We start from the raw sequence: 21,727 nt of genomic DNA, 5'->3' as shown, positions 1-21,727 counted from the left end.
TAATTGTTAAAGTAGAGAACATAAATCCAATAACTCTTGATAATTTTCTTTTAACTAATTTGAAAACTTGTTAATCTTCCTGTCTCCACTATTACACAAAGATTTAATAACACAGATCTGTAGAAATGTTTCCTGGTAGTTCCGCTTCATTAATGTAACAGAATCTATCATAATATATTTACTATTTATTTATTTATTTTAGATAGCTCTACACTGTAGCCAGTTGAGTGGCTTAGAATGAATATACAGTCCTTGATAAAAGATATACCACTGAATTTACAGATGAGAAAGGTGAATATGGATCCTCCAAACATAAAATGACCCTGTAGTCTTCCAACTCTACAGGCATGTATGTCTGAGATGGGCTTTAATGAATCAGTATTTTTTCTGTCAAGGAAACTGACTGCTGGAGTTCAGCATCGTCTCATGGAGTGCCTGTTCACAGCCTCCAGACCATCAGATCCACCAGGCCAAATCCTGAGAGCTGTGGGATTCTGAAACAGTAACTCTTTTCAGTGTTAAGGAGCCATGAAGGGGCTTGATATGAGATAAAATTTGATCTTTTGACTACTGGCACTGAGAATTTAACACTGACTTTCACAGCAGATTCAAGGGAGAAAGAATAAGGGGAAGAGTTCAAACCACAGAAGAACATTTCCTTCTTTTCCTTATTAGTTTTTGAAGTTCAAACGTCTTATCACCTCTTCCAATTATTAGAGATCACACAGGAGTTTTGCATTGGTGATACAGACTGTAATTATAACGCACATTGACATGGTGTTTCCTTCCTTGACTACCTTAAAAATTGGCTGAATAATAAGAAGTGTAAAGCATTACACAGAAATATCAAGATTTTTTCTGCCCCTCTTTTTAAGTTACAGAAGATGCTCAATAGAATGAAATTATCATAAATTATAAGACTTGTTTAAATCTAGAGATAGAAGCACAATGTCCTTCAAAAGTGTGCTAAGGTACTACTCTTTTTGCCTGAAAAGTTAATGGCACGGCATTGCCTTTCTATAGTTAATTAGTAAGTGAAACAGTGATACCTGAACAGACATATTTAAAGAAGCAAAATATTTCGGGTTGATTTTGCATTGGTACTCCCAAAGTAGAGAGCTTTAAACAGACTGTACTTTGGTGGCCCATGTCCATAAATAATGTCATTCGTGGTTCATGGGTTGAATTAATCTCATATAAAATGACTAACTTGAATAATCTCTAGGTTGAGCTCTGGATGAGTTCTGGCAGAGCACTAAGCAGGCAATCAAGCTTATTAATGAAAAGAGAATGATAAAAATTGAAATATTGAAGAAGCAGGAAGTAACAGATTAAGAGTTACTTTTGATAACATAATTTGCACCAAATAGAAAACGATTGATGCAAGAGGCTCCTTTTTATTGTTTTCATAGGCTATTTCTTTCAAAAGAGTGCTATTAGTTGGAACTGCATGGCTGTGAAAGGGATAAAACACCTAAGACTACCTTTTCGAACTTCTTATATAAGCTGTCATTCATGCCTTCGTTGTTAATCTAGTTTGGAACTGGCAAATTTATGTGGAAAAGGTCTTCACAGTGTAAGGTTTTTGCAACCTTTAACTCAAAAATGAAAGCCAAGAAACTTTCTGATGAATTCCTCAGGGTGGTCTTGGATATGGCCTCATAATTCTTCCTAGTGAAGTTTTGTGCCTGAAATGATGAAGGATGTTGAACGAGAGATGAAAATCAGCAGAACTCTGCAGAAAGACACTTCCACCTTTAGAGGAGCCAAAGTTTCCCACCCAACAGAGTCATACACACAGGGTAGAAAGCTGTGAACTACGCAAGGCAAGAGGTGCAAAAGAAGAGTCTGGCCCAGCTCATTAGAATTTCACTCTATTGCTGTCAATGCCTTTCACTGCTAGTAAGAGGCTTTAGAAGCAATAACTGGAAAATCTGAGAAGTGAAATGGTAAAATATAGAACTGTTTTATGAACAATAAAGATCAGACTTTGGTAGGTTTAAAAGGTATATATTTTGAGTCTGCATCATATTGAAGACACATGATGGTACAAAGCAGCAAACTGACCAGCATCAAATGAAATGCAATATTTTTAAGGCCTAATTTGCAAATTTCATACAAAATATATTGTTTGTAATATTCACTGCAATTGGAATGTATAATACCCTTTATCAAAAGGCAGATTTTAAAATGCTGCACATTTAATACTTTTTCCAATATAATGGGATGTTGGAAATTGAAGAAAAGCTTTAATAAAATTCCTTCACTGTAAACATCAGTCCCAATCTTACAAAAGCATGCCTTTTATTAGCACTAAAAAGACTTTTCCACTGAACACATTCATGTCCCGGGGCTTCTACAGCAAAAACCAGCAATAAATTTAGAATCTTCAGTAAAGTGATTATTGTATAAATACAGAATAATTTTCAGAGCATTGGAGGTCATTTGTAAACATTAAATAATAATTTCTGACTGACTGGATTAGTCAACAGATTTAAGATTGGGATAAACAGCAAAAATACAGACATGCGTTAAATACTATTACAAATTTGCTTCCAGAAATTCTATGGTTAAGATTTTTAGCACACAGAAAATACAAAGAGCTTGAAGTGGGACATATGCCCTTAATCTGTCGGGCTGTGGTAAACCCAGAAAGATTGCAGATTCCAAGTCATGTGAGGATTAACATAGTCATGAAGTCAGCCAACATCTCCAGGCAAAAACACATGCATGTGACCTACAAGGTCAACAGTCAGATGTGTACTGCTGACAGGTGTATGGAGAGCCTCCAGAACTGTCCTCTTGGGTCTCACATCTTAATATACCTACCTGTTTGTATTTTAATAATAGTGATAATGATGATGTGTTAAGGCTGTTTGAAAAAGCACTGAAAATCCAAGAATTACCAAGCTACTCCATATGCAAAAACCTAATGTCTTCTTAAAGGACAAGGATACAAAGGCAGCACATCCCATCCAACTTTATTCATTTGTTCATTATTCATTTGTTGGCAAATCTCTTGACATTTGCCAAGCAGATGACATTTATACCAATTACTGTTTTCATTTCTTGCTCACTTTAGAGTGAGAAAGAGGAGCTTTCCAAACAACAAAAAAGCCAACATTCCTTATGCTATGAACAGCTCACAATCCAACTCAGAAATAGACAAATGCCACGGAGGAGGTGATTGAACTTTTAACTCAGCCTTCTTCCAGCTATCTCAAGGGAAACAGGAGCTTTTGGATGCTAACTTAGCTTTGGATGCTAGCTCTTGAGAGTTGATAAGAGCTATATGAAGAGGTTTATATACAACCAATTCTGCAGACAACAAAAGAACCCACTGAGAAAGTAAAACTGTTGAAGAACAAACATTGTTTTGCCCTTATTTTATCTTTCATATATTTAAGTTTTCCTGCTGGCTTGTGTTCCCCATGAATCTGCTGCACAAACTTATTATATTCACACATTAACTTTCAGACATGCATTTTCCACCATTTTACATTTAAGTTTCAAATTAGTCAGATCTCAGAGCTCTAAACACTGAATTTCATATATAGTCTATATGTAATGCTCAACTAGGTATGGCTTGTATTTATTTCAAACTCCCTCCTCCACCTCCTTTTGTTATCATGTTAATAAAAAAATGTTTTTTTCAGAGAAAAGTAATTTTGGCTATTGTATATTTCTAGTGAGGATGAAACAAATGCCGAATGCTATGTACAAATCCTTGAAACAGCAAATTGCACATCTGTCTACCCAAATTTGGACTGTATATCAATCCAGAGATACGCAGAACATTAAAGCCAGAACTGTTCTCCAGAAAGCTTAGTTGAAAGCCCACCTGGAATACAGACATCCGAACTGCAGATATTCTACTGGGGCTCATGGAAGGACAACCACGGGTTTAAAGCAGGCATAAATAGAACTGACACTTAAAAGAGGGGATTAATTTAGAGAAATAAAGATTAAAATCTTAATAAGCAATGACTCAGAGGGAATATAATACCTAAAGATGTATAAAGAGTTTAAATAGCAAGAAGACAAAGCAATAACTTTGAGTTTAATTTCTTGACTGATCTCAGCAGCCAATCCCAATAAGCTCTGCTGCAAAGGAAAACTGAGACAGTCAAGAGGAATGTCTTTATATTACAGAGCTATAAGAAAAGTGTAAGAGCATTTGCTAAGTCTAGTAAAACCACAGAAGGTCATTATTTCCAAATAAATACGGAGGAACCATTTAGGAAAACTCTAGCAGTTTTAGCTGGATTTGAATAAGTTTAGGCCAGGTATTATCAGGTTTCTAACCAGAAGGTTTGAGATGCTAAGGATTCTTCCAAACGGTGTAGAGGGGGCAATAAACCTTATTATCTTTAAGATAGAACTTGGTAGGCTAATGACAAAGTTTATATGATACTGTTGCAGAGGGATTGGATTTAATGATCCAAGAAGTCACTTCTGGTCCATCTTTATATACTGCTAAAAGCGTACAACTAGAATTATTAAGAGCAGGAATACTAGAAAGCAGCATTCAACCCATCCAATAATATTACCTTTAAGTGCACAAACTATTTATAAATGTTAATTAAAGTGCAGAAGATAATAGGTTATTTTCTTGTTCTATTCAATATAATAACTTTCTGATGATACCAAAGGTATCCAGAGGTATTGAAGTGATTTTCAGTGAGTGCTCTGATACCGGTCTGAAAGGAGTTATGCAGCAGGAGAATGTCTCAATAACCATTGTATTGACTTTTGTGCTTGCAGCATCCTCACAGTAAAGTAGAGCACAGTAAGATAGGAGCTGCAGAGTAAAAGACAATGACCTTAGCAGTAAGATGTTCACCTCAGCAGCCAGGTGCTTGGTGACTGTGAATAAAATACAGTAAATCCCCTGCTGATAGCAAGAACAAGTTCATATATTGCTATTGCCAAAGCAGGTAGAGATGAGGACTACACACTCTAAAATCCATTACAAGAGAGCTGTGCACTACCATATATTTCAAAAATTACTCATGTCCAATAGGAGACAGTCACCTTGCTCTACTCTGATGAGCTCTAAAGCTGATGAAGCATGACTAGCAATGAGTTACCAGTTCTGGGGAGCGAAGCACAGAGTGGCTAATTGGCCTCAGGATGCAGAAAGATTCACATCTAGGCTACTGGTGACAATCTTGGGCAGTTTCTATCAGAGGTATCTGTGCTCTGTCTGTCCATACCTTAGCATGACTACATTTTTCTGTGGAAGTTGGAAAATGCATGGAAATGCCAAAACGCATGGTGCAAAGCTTGGCACGTTTTGCTTTGAGTCAGAAACCACATTTGAATTCAGCTTTAAAGATGACTACAGTACTTAAAGTCAAGGAAAGTGGAACTTCCCTTCTACATGCTTACTAATGTTCAGGGGTCTTTTACCTCTGAGTTTTGTAATACACTGAAAACAGTGTAACTAGAGCTCAGGAAAGCCAGAAAACAGCCTAAAAAGTACATGAAGTCTTGTCCGTTGAGGGGAGATAACATAGCCAGCTTCCTCCAGAAAACAATAATAAACTGGAGGATTTTTGTACAGAAACTCCTAGCAGCAAGAAGGTCACTCTCATGACTCAGAACAGAACTAACTCTTATAATCTTGACTGATGAAAGCTAGTCCCCCCACAGACTCTCCCTATGGTCTCTTTAGTTAAAAGCAATTTACCGTAGGCAGAGTTTTAACCGAGAAATGGACTACTTGGAGAATGAGACCTAGAGTTTACAGATTATCCTGTTCAGTAGAGTAATATCTGCTTTTAAAACAAGTGAGTACTGTTCCAATATTTAAGAATCCTTGTACTGAATCCCAGGCTGTTAAAGATTGAGACTTTCTTGGAGGAAAAGCTATTGACCTTTGGGAGTTCATGCTTAGATTGTAATTTTCATAATCAAAATTTTAAAAATAACTGTAATGGGGAATAAAGGATAGTGCCAGACCCTTATGCTGTTCTCTGTTAATATTCAGTGGTCCCCTTGAGCGCTTGTAGATTGATGGCACATTATACCATGTGCTCTCAGTGTTATTAAAAGGCAACTGAGCCCACATAAGAAAAAACAAACATTCCTGATTTCCACGTGTCTATCACTTGTCTGCTGTAAAATCCACAGCTTTTGCATTGTAGCAGAGTCATGCCTTTGTTGTCAGGCAGTCCAGACATGAAATACTTTTAGAAGCTTTCAAGTTTGCTCTAAGGACTTGCACACATCACTTGCACACCACTTGCACATCACATTATGTGCTGTACTTGCCTGTGACCTCAAATGCCCCTCTCTCTTTGATTTTCCTGGATTCTCATTTATTTTTCTGGATAAACAGCATGAGCTACAGTTAAACTGTGCAATGTACCGTGAGTGATTAGATATTAGAAAGAATAATAGTCTTTACAGAATAATGCACTATAGTTTACAAATTACAAAAAAATGCCATTTACTCCATCCTGTTCATGTCTAGAACGTTCATTCATAGAGGATTAAAACAATTCTCCAAGATTCTGTCAGAGGTACCCTTGGGAATAATAAGCCTAAATTTTGGCAATTTCCCCAGTACAAGGTATTTGTTTGAAAAAAACCTAATGCAATCTGTTGTTTTTGTGAGTGTGTGCTCAATCAAATATTTCAACGCACTTTCTTCTGAAGCAAAAATCTATGCCAGTAGATTAGAGAAATTGATGCTCAGCATTAGAGGTGAATAACATGTTTTGCATGAAAACTTTTTTTTAAGGGAAAATCAGATTTAGCGATTCCAAAACAGTCTGCAGAGAGATGTAAATATTGTATTGTTACTTGGAAAAAAATGCAACAAATTTGAAATAGCTTTTTTTTTTTTTTTTTTTTTTTAAATAATGGTCAAACGATTTTCTTTTTGCTCTGAACTGGGCAGTTTTCTTCCCTTAATTCTGAAAATGTTAATCAACAAAAGAATTCATTTGGTGCCTACAAACAAATCTAGAGTAAAAATTAACTTGTAACTGTGAATTCATCCCAGAACTTACAAAAAACTCTGGGGATGTGAAAAATAATTTTGATATTTATGTTTTCTGCACCCAGTGCATACATTAACAATTTAATCTTCATAACGATTTTATTACAGAGCTGTATTATCCTAAATTTCTGAGTGGAGTCCCACATCTCACCATTAAAGTTATGGAGGCCTGTTACTCCAGGAAGGCTTCAGTGCCCCAGAACACATTTTTTGGCATGCTGTTTACCCAAGATGGATGAACAAACTGTGTTCCACTGCAACACCACTGAAAATAACGGCATTTTTCCTCAGCTAAGATTAAATAATATTTGAAAAAACAGTATTTTTACAGCAGATTTTCAAATTTTCTGCATAATTTTGCCTGCCTTGCATCTGCCAGCTTACAAAAAAGCATCAAGACTTCAATGAGATGGGGGAGAATTCACCCTGTTATGGAGTCACATCCCTTCCCTCTTCATTGTAGCACAAACTGAAAGAAAAGTAGGGACTTGCAGAGAAGTTAGAAGTATTGACACTTTTGTTTGGAAACATTCTGAAGTAATAAAAGCTTACTAGAAAAACTAGTTGGATAATCTCCATGGAGAAAGACAAAAAAATGAATAAACTACACAGTGGTCTTGCACTATTATTGCCTGGGTTCTCCCATCTTGCTGCTTGTGACAGCCCTTTCAAGAAAATACATACAAGTAAACCACATACAATTAACACTGATAAATAGACCAACAGGAAGCTGAATAATGTTATTTTGTAAAGTTTCCTTTAGGTTATCCTTTTTTCCTGATTTGTACTTAATACACAAATGAACAACAATTATTTTCTGAATCAGCACGAAAATGAACAAAACAATAGGAAAAAGGATATAAACACAACAAGGCTAATTGGGGAACAAACTGATGGTATCGGTAGATCCGAAGATAATTAATCATCTCCTGGGTCTGGTTCTGTTACAACACCTCATATAGATTGCTCAAGTATTCAGGCTTTGATAAAGATTACCACATAAATCACGCAGAATTAAACATCATGAGCTTAGAAACAAGCCCTCCCTCGCGTTGGTCAGGCCACTGAGAATGTGGGAGTCAGGTTTTCAGCACAGGAAGATATTACCCCCAAAGGAGTCCTTGGTGTTGTGCCAACCCTCATTAGCATTTGGTGGCAAAGCAAGCAAGAGAAACCTCAGACAGGTACGAGTCAGAGAGGAGAGCAAAACACAAGGGTTAGGGTTTATAGGCCCTATATTCAGTGCATTTTAAAAGGTAACTGTTGATCTAATACACAGACATTGAGGATTAGCGCTGTTTAAAATCCTTGCTTATGTGCACAACTTTCCAGTAAATCCCTAAAAGTGCATTTGCTGTGGTCAAAGATTTTTCTGTAATGCTCCCAAGCAGTTCTTGAAAGTAGGTGGGTCACTGACATTCTTGTAATTATTAAAATCTTCATTTGTGAATTCCCTTTTGGTTACAATTTAAAGCACACAAATAGCACACAGAGTAGCAGTGGTATGAAAATTCCCAGTTTCACATATGGAGATGTTTTACTGGACTTGTTTTCAACAGGGTCCTTCCTAACCAGAAATGGTGTATCAACTGAGAGGGAGATTTGTCTGTTTGTTGTGGGTAACTGTAGTTGCCAACACTGCTGCACCGGTCAGACCAAGCTCTTGATGCCTAATTTAGAGGAACAGATGTTTTATCTGGGAACTTGTCCAGATCTTTAAAAAAAATTCATGAGGAACTCAGTAGTGGCCTCTTTTGTCAGCAGCAGTAGCCTCAAAAGTACTGAAGAAATACTGAGTAAATAGCTGGGTTTCTAAGTCACAGCCGAGAAGCAGGGACGTTGCATGATTAGCTTTGTGACTGACATACACTGCAGTGATGAACTAATTGGCGATCGCCAGTTAAATGGACTGAACAAAGCTGTAAACCCTGCACATGTTAATATGCCCATTATTTTTTCATCAATCCTCTTTTCTCATTCTGTTCTTTTCAAAAAAGCCCAAGAGTGACATCTTTCCTTCCCATCAGCTGCCCTAGCAACATCAGCAGAGAGATATGGCATGAAGTTTTACGGGACTGCAAATGTATGAGAAATCTTTGAGAGATATTAACTACTGCATTTCATGCAAAACTGAACTAATAAAGACTCCTTCTCATAGATCATGTCCAAATTGAAAGGGGTTTTAATCCACACACAAGATTTCATAAGGCTCTATTGTTAGTCCAAGGACTATTAAGCATGTAAGAAGGTACCTTCAGATTTATCTTTCACATGCTCTTCAGTCACTGTTCAGTCTTGCCTTTTCTCTTAACGCCCTGTCCAATTTGTACTGGAAATGCCTTAGAGGATGTGCTGACAAAACACTATTATCTGTCTGAAACATCTCTCAGACATCTCCCTTATCTTCAAGACCCAGGGCTGCTCACCAGGTGACTGTGGAGAGGAGGAGGAAGAGGGAAGGAGGAGGCTGCACGGGAGGGGTCAGGCTGCCCTCAGGCTCCTTTGGCACTGCTGAGGTAACCCACAACCCCCAACTGCCGGCACCACGAGCTGCTCTCCCACAGACCTACCCCTGCACCCTGCCAGCTGGGTCAGGGGGTCCCACAAACAGCAGGTCCACCATGGGCAGGATCAAAGCGTCAGCACTGAGAAATATGACAGCTGTGCTGCCAGATGTGGGAGTCTTACTCTAAAGGCATGAGACTGAAAGCCTTACAGGGTGAGTTAGCCATCACGGAGCCAGAGCCTCAATAAATGTAAATAACAAGTTTCCATTGAACTCAATTTTATACACTCTTTTTGTATTCCTGGTTTAAAAAGTGTGCATTCCAGCACAAAGGAAATGAAACAGCAATGGTGTTGCGCTGTCACTGATGATTTCAAAGTCAGCTACACTGGAAAAATACCATTTCCCTGTGCTGCAACTCTTCATCAGGCCAGTTAATCAGGTGATGCAAATCGACGCAGCTCTGTCTGGAAGCCTCAGCAGTAACGCGAGATGTTACTTTCCTGATGACTTTTTGCTGAGCCTACATGCTTTGTAAAGCCATTACAGCAAGATGATAATGACACATAAAACAGAAAATCCTTCCGAGCACACCCAAAAGCACTGTGGATGTTCAAAGCAATCGTAACGGCACTGTGTTATTTGATGGTTTGTGAACCCACACTAATATATTCAAGCTTCCACTGGTTTTAAATAGGTGGAACTCTACCTCTTGTAATGCATTTACTCCTGATTAACACAGCCTTAAATATGACTGGAGTCAGACGTACCGTAGTATTCAGGTCAGGCATAGAAAAAAGAACAGAATGTTGTGGCACTAAAGATGAAAATCTTTAGTGGTGTCACTCCACTGATTCAAATCAGCAGAGAATTTGGCCTAGTTACTTTCCTCATTGACATGTCTACTCTCTGAGGCAAGGGTAGCCAGGTATTTTGAGAATAAAAACACTTTGGGGACATACGTGCCACTATCACACATCAGCAGTAGTTCTTTCAGCATTACAAAACTTGCTAGAAATTGTTTGGAGAATTTTCAAAGTAAGTTTTCAATACTTTTCTATTCATCTCCATAGTCACAGTGCTACTCAAAGGTTAGCTGAAATAGCTGCAGGCAGTGGAGGAATCATAGAGAGATCACATGAAACACAGCCTGATTTCTTGAAAAAAAAAAAAAAAAAGGATATTCAGCTCCTCCTCTATACCATTACTCTATACCACTTTGACCACTTTTGGGACATTAAATACTGGAAATAGCTCAGAAAGCATTTGGCTCAACATCTACGTCTATATATCATAAGGACTACTATATAATGCAAGTACTTTAAATCCATCCTAACTAGAAAATGTAAGCTACGTAATGCCAAAAATGTCATTAGAATGTGAGCGCTGCACATAGCCATACTCCTAACATCCTTCCAGGGTTCATTCCATATTGAAAACCAAAGATTAAACATACTGCCTCATGCACATTACACCATTAACTTTGTATTATAAATCAAAGACTTTTTTTTTTTTACTGGATTAGCTTCCTCAGCCAGGCAGCAGTGAGATAAGATGAGATGTAGCACTAGTGCATGGGAATCAGATCATCCTGAATTTAGCTTGGCTTAAACAGTTGTGGAACGACAATCTCAGCTGACAATGGCATTTAGTGACCTGAGCTGTTACAGGCAAATTTTTGCTTCCCTAATAAATAGGGAAAGAAACCGGAGACCAGTCCCCAGCTTTATCACTCAAACGCAGAGAAAGCAAGACAACATTTTTTTTTTTTCAAGTACAGACCAACCATTTGGAGTTTCCCATTACAGCAGTACATCTGTCAGCAAGTGGAGGGGCTTATTTCTTCAGTTTTATTCTGGGTCTTGGCTCAGAGAGACTCTGGAGATTGCTAAGACCAGTTTCCTTACTGGTTCTACTTGTTCTGCTTCCAAAACAGGGCAATGTTAGCTTATTTATAGCATATTTCAACCTATGCTCAGTAGTTGCTTCTTTGTTCTCAGTGATGTTCTGTGGTCTAATCCGAACATCTTGGCCAAAGCTTTTAACATATTAGCTATTTCATTTGCTCTCAATTTAAGTCATTCAACAATCAGATCTGGAGCTTTCTGTAATTATGTGACTCCCCAGGGAGTTGCTCTACAAAGTTCCACCAACTTTTTTCAGTTCTTTACCAAATTTAAGCAGAGGCTTGGTATATTTTTAAAAAATATATCTTTATTAATCTGTTTTTAAATGCTTCTAATTGAGTTACTGGAACTGTAGATGTCTTTGACACCATGTTTTCATATTCTAGGTTTTCAGATTTTAAAACATGCATAGTTACTGCTCTCTGGGAGGAGAAAACCACTCCCAGGAATGGGAGAGCATTCTGCACTCCACACTACATGGTGCACCATGTTCCAGTTCATCTTCTTGGAATAGCCTCAGTTATAAATAATAAGACTTCTGTTTGGTTTTAGAAAAAAATGCAAATTAAATTTTAAAGGAATGACTTAAAATTATGGATTTTAATGTTTGTTTTGGCGTTTTCTCATTTTACTTCTTCTCATCATACTGGATGTCTATGAAGACACAAAACCCACAAACAAAATAAAGTTTCCTTACCTGTGTACCAGCTGCTTGCGGCTTACACAAATAGCAGTTTCATAGTCATGAGTCACACACACTTTATGTGGGCTGCACTTCACCTTCAAACACGGATCTTTGGATGGATCAAGGGCTACAAAAAAATAGACATATTAAAAAAGAAAGTGAGAAATGCATAGAAAGTTATCTCTTGTTTGACAGATGACAACTGGTTAGAATGAACACACCCACATTTGAGTGAATCAATTGCCATTGTATAGTGTGTGCTGTTGTTTCCAGACTGCATGTTAAATAGAGATGTTTTAAGCAGAAAGATAGATGGAGAGCTTAAAGACTGATTATTGAACAGTGATCTGAGTCTAACTTAGCATTCACATAGACATGATATTTTTTGATTAAATTCTGGTATAATATTTTATATCATGCTGTTCATTTCACAGAAAAGTTATGGTGGAATAAAATACACTCACAAGTAAAAAAATGACTATTATTTTAGAAGCTATCTAATAACTGACATATTGCAGGGTGCTAATAAATTTAATGTCACAGGTACTGTATAACAACGATATTATTTTGTAGAAGCAATTTTTAATTTTTACAGATAAGCATCTCCTGTACTTAAAATGTTTGAGCCATAATAACAATAAAATAATCCTGGGCTTTTATACAACAATTTACATCACCAGCAGTGCTGTTGGAAGTAGGATTAGAGATCACGATCAGTTGTTATCTCAGAGCAAATATGCCCAAACTATTGTTCCTGCTGATGCTCCCCAGGGAAAGTTCTTCCTCTAAAGTCAGTGCTTACACTCTAATCTGACACTACCCCGTGTTCCCCCTGCTCTGGGCTGAGGCTGTGGTTCCCTGAGGAGTGATCACTGCTGCTTTGTCCTTTTCTCCAGCAGTCTAACAGGAGCCTAGCAGGATCTGGGGACAGACAGGGACACAGAGCCCAGAAATGTATCTTCAGTACTGACTAATACAGTGGTCAATCTTTCTCTCAACAAGTCTTAAATTGCCGGAGAAGAGGACATGGCGGCAGTAAAGGGAGCTTCTCTCCCTCTTACGTGATGGATGATTTGAGGTACTGCAGCTAGTCAGGAGTGGAAAATGTGCAGAAGCTACATGCAATCCTTCACTGGGAAGTGCAGGGTACTGGGATTTACCTTCTTTACAGTTTTGATTAGGAAAGATCCCATGAACCTTCCTCCTGAACATACCCATTTACCAATCCTCTCATTAAAATCTGCCTCTCTGTAACTGTGTACTGCAAGGCAGCACAACAGTGGACTCGAAGGAGTGAATAATGCTGTACCCTAATGACAATGCAAATGGACTTAAAGGCCTGCAGACAGAAAGTAAGCCCCCGAACTGGCATGTAGCCAGCACACAAGGATTAACACAGATGTGCACACGCACATACACACACGTCCTGCTCATCTGAAAAGGGTACTCGGAGGCTGCAACAGCACAGCGGCGATACACTGCCAATATTCTAACAGGAGGCTTCTGAAAAGGTCCTCATTTAGCTTGTGATGAACCGTTTTCCCCAGATGCAACAAACACCCTCCCAAAGGAGCAATGAGAGTCTGAAGAGCCCCTTTAATTTTTTCTCTATCCACAAAAATGTCTCCCAACACTAAAAGAAGAAACTAGCACATGGCGTATTACAACAGGTTCTACTAGGACTGCACATACCTCTCCCTTCTTCTCACATAAATTAAGATATTAAGCATGTATCAGAGGCCTGATGTGGTAAAACCAGGATTTGGTTGAGGATCATCCTGTTTAGCACCCAAAGTGAGCGAGAGGGGCTGTTATCAGTGGAGGCAGGAGCTGCCCCGTAGAGAGGCAAGAAGATGTTGGCGCATCAGACACTGGAGCAGGCGCCGGAGCAGCCTCCTGGTCCCTACAGAAACTCAACAGAGACAGAGAGTATTTGCTGTCCTGGCAGCGTGCAAGCCTGTCTGCTCCTGCCAAGGTTCTATAGACTGCTTCCTTAAATGAGTAGTGATTTGGTAATCTTTGAAATAAAAAAAGAGGAGCAATACAGTGCTATGCTGGATACCACTCCAATTAGGGCACTGATCCCACCTGGGAAAATCTCTTATAAATACTTTTCTGCAATCAAGTCCCATTTGAAATGCTATCTATCTAAATTCATCCTCTTACAAAAGGATGCTTCTAAAGATCAGCAATAAGATGTATCTGCCAGGATGAATTACAAATATTCAAAAAATGGTTATGTGAATACTTCAGAAGAAGGGAAGTCACAGCCATACAGAGAAATTTCACCTTTGTTTAAGAAGTGATTTTTAGATAAGCTTTTTTTGGACATTATTTTGCCATGGATTTGACTTTCTGTTCCTCTTCACTGTGTCCTCAAATCCCATTTTACCTCCCCCCTCCCTCCCCACATAATGGGCCACTCCTGGAAATGGACAACTCTTAGTTTAATTTTTGAAACTGTATAAAGCTCTTATTGCACATTATCATAACTGAGTCTCCCACTTTTACTGAACGATCAGAGAAACTTTTAAAGGATACTATTTGAAGTACAAGAAGTTTCAGTTTGCTATGTACCAAATTTCTTTATATGACAGCAAATGTACTTCCAACAAGCAGAGGATTCTTCTATTTTCGTGCAGTGCTGAAGCGCTGCAGCTGTTCTGTGTTGGTTTAAACAGTCATAGCTACAAGCTCTTACTGCATTAACACCCATTACACATTTGTGATGGGCAATTGAGCTTCACTAGTGCATATGTATTTAGTGGAATGCCTTTGGTGCAAAACACTGGGAAATTGTAAAAAAACCCCAGAAGTGTTAAAAGCTTTTTCTTTTAAAGCCATTAAAACTGATAGAAAAGGTGAAGTGAGAAAGGAAGGAGAAAGACCATCTGTTTCCTGCACCATAAACAACAAGGCATCAACATCAATGAGTTGCCATCAGGAAAATATGTGGGCAGAGTTTGAGGGGCCAGGGTCTGTCCCACTGCAACCAAAGGCTGAAAAGGCTCTTCAGGGCTGTTTTGCTGTGGCCTTTTGGTATCTTTTCTAAATGACTAACAGGCACATGAGAAGTAGCCCATGCCCTGCTCTTTACACTCCCAGAACACAGCGGGTGAGATATATGTTCTTAATCCTCTTACTTTGCTCTCACTGGAGACCGAGGCAGATATTTGACAAGGATTGAAATGGCAAGCCACAATTTCTTTACTTGTCTGTCCACCTAGATATTCTTAAACTGCGAATCACGAGTGAGATACCCTCCTTCTGCAAGGCCTTTAACAAGTAAGCACCACTTGGAGCATGAAGGGTCACCAGATCACAGGTTCAGTGGGCTGATGTAATTCAAAGGTCATATCCACAAAAAAAATTAATGACCAGAACTTTCGCTTGCTTGCAGCTGGCCTTGCTCTTTTACTGGGGCACATGCACGTTGTCTGCTTTTGCTGGTGACACATCCTTGATGCAAAATGCTGCATCGACAGAAACCATTGTGCAAATTGGCGAGGAGCCCAGGGCTAAGAGCTGCCAACATTGCTAGGGTGTTGCAGAGCACTCTCTGGCCTTGTGCTCATAGTTTTCTGTCAGCCAGAGCCTGCTTAAGTGGGGATGTGGGTTTAGCCTTGAAAGTCACTACTAGTTTGGCATGAGTAAGACAAGCAAGATTTAGACCCACATGGTCTATATGACATCATACACAGTTTCAATACTTAGCATTTTTTTCATAGTAAAATTTACTCTAATTGAAGAATTATATCTACTTCAGGAACTCCTTAGATCTTCTAAGGCAATAAAAAAGCATGCAGTTCTGAAGTATATACGTTCTGAAACAGCATCACAGAATACATTATTGTTAAAAGAAACACAACTTTCAAATTTTTTGCGATTAAAAAATTGTCTATCAAGAAAGAAAAATATTGTTGAATGGTTATCAGTTTGAAGCAAAGGAATGGGAAAAGATGCTGTTTTTCTGTATTTCCTTTTAAATCAGGCCTCAACTTTTCTCTATCTGTGTCTTGCTTCTAAAATCTGAAAATGATGCTGGCAATAATAATAAAGCTTTTCACCACCCGTGTGTTGCATGAATTATTTCATTCACAGTGGAAAAGCTCATGAAGATCCTTAAATGAAACACACTATAGAAGCATCATTTATTATTCATTACAAACAGCCCTTACATACAGTTCAAAACAGTAGAAGGAAGTTTATTAAACACAAGCAAAACAAGACAGCAAAAAACCCCACTATGTGGATTATTATTTCTTGAGATTTTTTTCCACTTAATTCATGATTCATATGAACAGAAAGGGTCAAAATAGGGATTTATATGTCTGCAAAGTTCCTCAACAGGTTAAATAAGTTTGGAAGGTTGTCCTACTGCTAAGCAACGCAAGCCCTAAGGACAGCTCATAATAAGAAACAATTTCTGAAATATGCTAATCAAAGATCATGCTTTGTTAATCAGATTTCTACATGACTAGGAGCAGATGCTCATCATCTGCAGAAGGAAAGACCCTTGGGAATAAGATGAAACATAACAACCATATTTGTCATCACAGTTCTTTTTGTCCTAAAGCAATAAGTATGAAATCTTTGAAAATGAAAAGCCAAAAGTACAAATAAATAAAGTGGGAAGAGGCATGAGGAAAAAAAAAAAAAAAGAAGTTTTTTATTATAAATATGCTATTTTATCAGCTTGAAAGGAAAACTACAGCCATCTCTTTTTTATGTCAAAGAGTCTGCACACAGTTACTCAGGCCTGCCTGCAGAGTAATAACAAAAATACCTCAAGCCTGGCTTTAATATGTCAACGTTTTCCCACTTTTTTCTTTAGACCGAAACTGAAGGTGAAATCGATACGGTTAGTTAATCTGACCTGACAGTAGCTGAGGACTGGCCCAAAATTTTTGGAGGAGATAAGTGTCCAGTCAGTATTGGAACGAAAGATTTCACACAAACATAAATTCTTTGATGAAAACCCACTTGAGTCACCTTGCCTATCTTTTTGTGAGTCCAGGCTTCATAGTTTCCTGTCTTGAGCTTTTCCCATGCTGTTCAAATCCCTGTACACTTGGTCTCCAAGGGAAGTATCCACCCCAGGAGACAGCTGGCTGAAATACAGGGCAATACAGTACTGCACATCTCAAAGTATAATCATATTCAGAAGATTTTTATCCTGGGAAAATTCAGAATTTCTGGCTTTTTACCTTGGCTCAAAAGTCTTATTACTCTTCCTCACTTAACACCTAGATGTTTCTGCTGCTGACATTTGTTTTCTGGCCAGCTGTCCTGCTGCTCTGAGCTGTGAAGTCTCTTCCTGTCTGACAGAGCACAGGTGAAGTGTTTAGACGGGCTAAAGTTTCTGCTTCACTGGCCACAACATTTTTGTAGGAAAACTGTAGTGTGTAGGTCAGCTGATTGCACTGCAAAGGGGAAAGGCTTTCATATGCAGGCAGTGACCTAAAACCTGTGCTAGGCCCATTTACCTGTGCTAGGCTCATTTATACAAAACAGAGGTGCAGAATCAGAATTCCTGTCATTAGAAGACAAACCACTTGCATCTCTTTTTTTGGTCAAGCTTTTATTATGCATAGCAACCTAAGTTCCCTCTTAAAACTATAAATCTTCTGTGGTTATCTCATAGAGATACCAGAATAATTAGTAAACAATAAACACCAGGGTTTGCGCCAGACCATTAACAACCTCCTAATGGCATCCTAACATCTCTTTCCAATACCAACAGGATTACAAACACCACTTGCATCCCCAAACCCTCTCCCTCCCAGCTCCACAACGCAGATCAGAGACCGTTCGTTTATGAACTGTACACACTTTCCCCTCTCCTCCCTGTACCATTCACCAGAGGCTGTGAGTTTCCAATATAAATCAGTGTTGGACAAAGACCTAACAACAGTGTTTGAGATACTTTTCTATTATGTTTCGTGGTTTTATATATTACCACTATAAAATAAGACTTATGACTTGCAGGAAACTCCTTAGTTCAGACAATGGCAGTACAGGGAGAAGTTGCTCTGTAAGACTGCAGCTCTATATGCTGCAGCTGTGGGTCGTTGTGTTAATCACAACAGAGTAAATTTATTTTTCACACATTTGACTTTAAAAGGGTGATAACAAATAAATACTTCCAATGTCTTGCAGCAATGGATGTGTAATCCTGCAGAAACTGTACAACTAGTTCACAGCAAGATTTATGAGCTTGATTCTGCTTTTATGACCATTTGTTTGGGGGAAGAGAGTAATTTCTAACTCATAGCTGTTTAGTGGAGCTGAAACAAACTACACAATCAAAAAGAAATGGCATTATGTAAATATTGGTTTTTTTGTTTTCAAAATTGCCTGACAATAAGTACTATGATCATTCAATGACAAAAATATTTCTGCATAATGAAATGTCAAGAGCAGTTGCTTTTATGCAATCCCCTTGGAACTGTTCTGACTATATGAGAAAAGAACATCTGTTGAGAAAGGTATGATGAACTGGAAAATGGGACCTGCTGTCTTCGATGCAGAGATCCTAGTGCATATTTTAAGACAGAAGAGATTGATAATAAATGAAAGCCTCTCAATTAAATGATGCATTACATTATAGGTGTGCATTTCGATATTATTATGTATTACTTGATTCCAGCAATACTCCACAAGCAAGCAGGAGAAGCAAAGCCCAGCTCCTGGCTGTACAAGCCCCCAGCGAGGGCGTGGGAACGCGGAAGGTGTGAACGCGAGCTGGCCGGGGCAGGCAGGGGCAGACGGGTACTGCTCACCCGGCTTCTGCCCCACTCAGCACGAAGCTCACATGGCAGCTCATGGCAAACTTCAGCTCGAAGCGGCAATGTTTCAAATCAGCATCTTGTCTCCACTTACAGCATGGTAACAGCCAAAGAGAAAGCGTGATCAAAGCAGCCAAGTAGTGACTCGGAGGAATTTTACGATATACTTTCATGAAAACCGTTGCATAGTAAACATGTAGGGAGCCATGCAGCTTAAACATGTATTAATAAAAATCTCTACAAACTTTGCCATGGATTTTTTTCTAGGAAAAGGGCATGTTTTCAACACATGATGGCTAACACACGATGGTTTAAACCAGTTTTGGTTTTATTATTTCAGTTGTTTGAAGTAAACCACAGACTTCCCCTCCCCATAATTAGAGCTCCTACTCAGCTTTAAAGCAGATGATGAATTTATGCTTTTTTTTTTTCTTAAGGTGAACATGGCCATACATAGTAACTTACAGAGCACTCAGATGAACATTCCTTTGCTTCTCAGGGAAAACATGATAGTTTTCAATGCTCCAGTGGTAAACTCCAACCAACCCATGTGCTGAGGTTAGTCTGTCAGTGGAATTTAATCCAAGTGCAATGGGACTACCCCATCACCTTTGTATGAACAAGACACCCAAGTAAGCCTGTGATGGATTTCTAGCCATTCAGAAGGTTTCTGCCTGTAGCCTTTCCCCAGATTTTGTTTTTACGGGTTGCTAAGTGGCCACATTGAGCGGCTAAGGCTATGCTGTTTACTGGACCTGAGTGTAACATTTCTTCTCAGAGCTGGTATTGTTAATAATTCTGGTTTTATAAAATGTTAGTTAATAACAGATTACATACACCCCCCCCTCCATCAATTGCCAATAATTACCAATGTTTTTTATTCTGCTTCTGCAAATCTTGGCATAAATCATTCTGCTTCATTAGGGAGAAAATTGGTGTTAGCCCTCCCCCAAGTCTAGGGGAGAACATGTCTTCGATTAACAAGCTCAGATATTTAAGTCTCTCTTTCTCTCTTGCATGTTCCCTCTCTGCATAATTACTCAGAGCAATTTGCATACAGAAATCAATTCAGCTGAAAATTAATTACCGTAGGCCTGAACGTTTCAAACATGTATGTGAATTATTTTCAGTAAATGGAATTTCTCAAGGCAGTTAAACAGTAACATCTCAAACTGTCAGCATTTATTCCATCACTGTAGTATCTTTGCATAGTTTTGTTTTGGAGCACTCTTAACATCTGAGTGGCCGAAGATGTTGGTATAGTGCACAGAAACATCTATTTTAATTTTTACAGGCACTTTCAAAAATAATTTCTTATAACTGACATATAATTGCTTTTGACGTTGCTGAGGGCCATCCAAGGCAAAAGATGCTTCAAAGGACTCTACAGAGCAAAGGATAAGACCCGAGTATTTAAATGACTTTCCTTACAAATATACAGAAATCTGATGCAGTGAAAATAAGTGAAGGGAAAAAAAAAAAAAAAAAAAGATAGGACTGTAAGTTAGGAAATGTGCTTCAATTAGTGGATGTGATAATCTGCCCCAACCATCAACGAGGGTATTTGGCTAGCAACTAGTAAAGAGACGTGTACAAGACTGAGGTTGATTCGCTAAAGAGTCGTAAAAAAGAAGCTCCTGGTTTGATTTCTGACAATGAATCATTATGATTTATATCTCAATATACTGCAAATGTATCTCACATACTTCCCTATACTGGGGCAGGTTTTAAATATTACATATACTTAGGTATGTTTAGCTAATACATGTATATTTTTAACACTTATTTTGAAACTGAAAAAACAAACATCCACAGCAAAAGAGAAGCTGTCAAATACAGCTTGGTGCTTGCTTTGTTTTCCAGCTAGCACCAGGTGCACTTTTCACAAACAACTCCCCTGCCTGCAAGGCAAAGATTCAACCAAGATGCAAGTACAGAGCACTTGCATCGGTTCAATAAAGTATGATCTGGCACCAGTGCTGTAACACTTCTCCGAGCGCTTCCACTATGTGATAATTTATGCTTGTATGTGTCATACCCGAGGGTGTATTTCTGCATATCCCAGTACGCTGAAGGCAAAACAGACTTAAAAACCCACAGACAGAAGGACATTGGTCAGATGTTCCATTCAATTATTAATTCCAGGAAGTAGTGAGGGTACAAAATAGCTCCGTTCTCCGGGATTCATGGGGCTTTGGCATATGTTTAATGACAGCAGCTCTACAGTTTCTGTTTTAGAGTCCCCAAAACCCCTGGGATGGTCTAGCTTCAAGATTCCTGGATGGAAGTGGAGAACTTCAAAAGATTGCTCTAATGGTGGAACATGAGAAAATGAAGACACCTCTGCTTCTGCCTTGCTGAGAGGACACAGTTCTGCGGTATCTGACTTAACAGGAGCAGAGCTAAAAACATGACTGTTTGCTTTGGTCAGGCTCAGCTCTCTGCTTGCTTTACAAAGGTACCCCATGAGAGCGCAGACAAGCGCCTCTAACCCCAGGCATCCTGATACTCCAAACGATCTCCACCCTACCCGAGCGGGCACGGCTCGTTCTGCAGGAGAGCCGGTACTGACCCCCAGCCCCAGCCCCTGGTGCCCCAAAGTCCAGCTGTACCTCTCTGGGGACAGAATATGCTCCCCTAGACTTTCAAGCTCAATTTTATAGCAAATTAACGTGAGGAAAAGAGAGAGAGAAAGCACTTGGATCTCCACACTAGTAAACTGGCTAGCTGATAACATCTTGTGAAATTATTGCAAGTCGTATTTCAGTTTTGTAAGAAGATGAGGCTGCAGTTTCTGTATCTGTGACTGAACTTGTGTCCTGCAATACCGGC

At 38.8% G+C, this 21,727-nt stretch overlaps 1 protein-coding gene across 1 annotated transcript in view; it reads right to left on the bottom strand.

Moving 5' to 3' along the window:
* Window positions 1–21,727, bottom strand: part of SPOCK1 (SPARC (osteonectin), cwcv and kazal like domains proteoglycan 1) — a 322,581-nt gene that overhangs the window by 120,918 nt on the left and 179,936 nt on the right. Inside the window, exon 4 of the mRNA XM_074838874.1 lies at window positions 12,120–12,234. Within this exon, the coding sequence (XP_074694975.1) occupies window positions 12,120–12,234 (115 nt within the window). The remainder of the gene's footprint in view (window positions 1–12,119; window positions 12,235–21,727) is intronic.

The sequence above is a fragment of the Strix aluco genome, chromosome 13 (assembly GCF_031877795.1).
Source record: "Strix aluco isolate bStrAlu1 chromosome 13, bStrAlu1.hap1, whole genome shotgun sequence".
Taxonomy (NCBI): Eukaryota; Metazoa; Chordata; class Aves; order Strigiformes; family Strigidae; genus Strix; species Strix aluco.
This window is presented reverse-complemented; position numbering and strand designations above follow the sequence as displayed.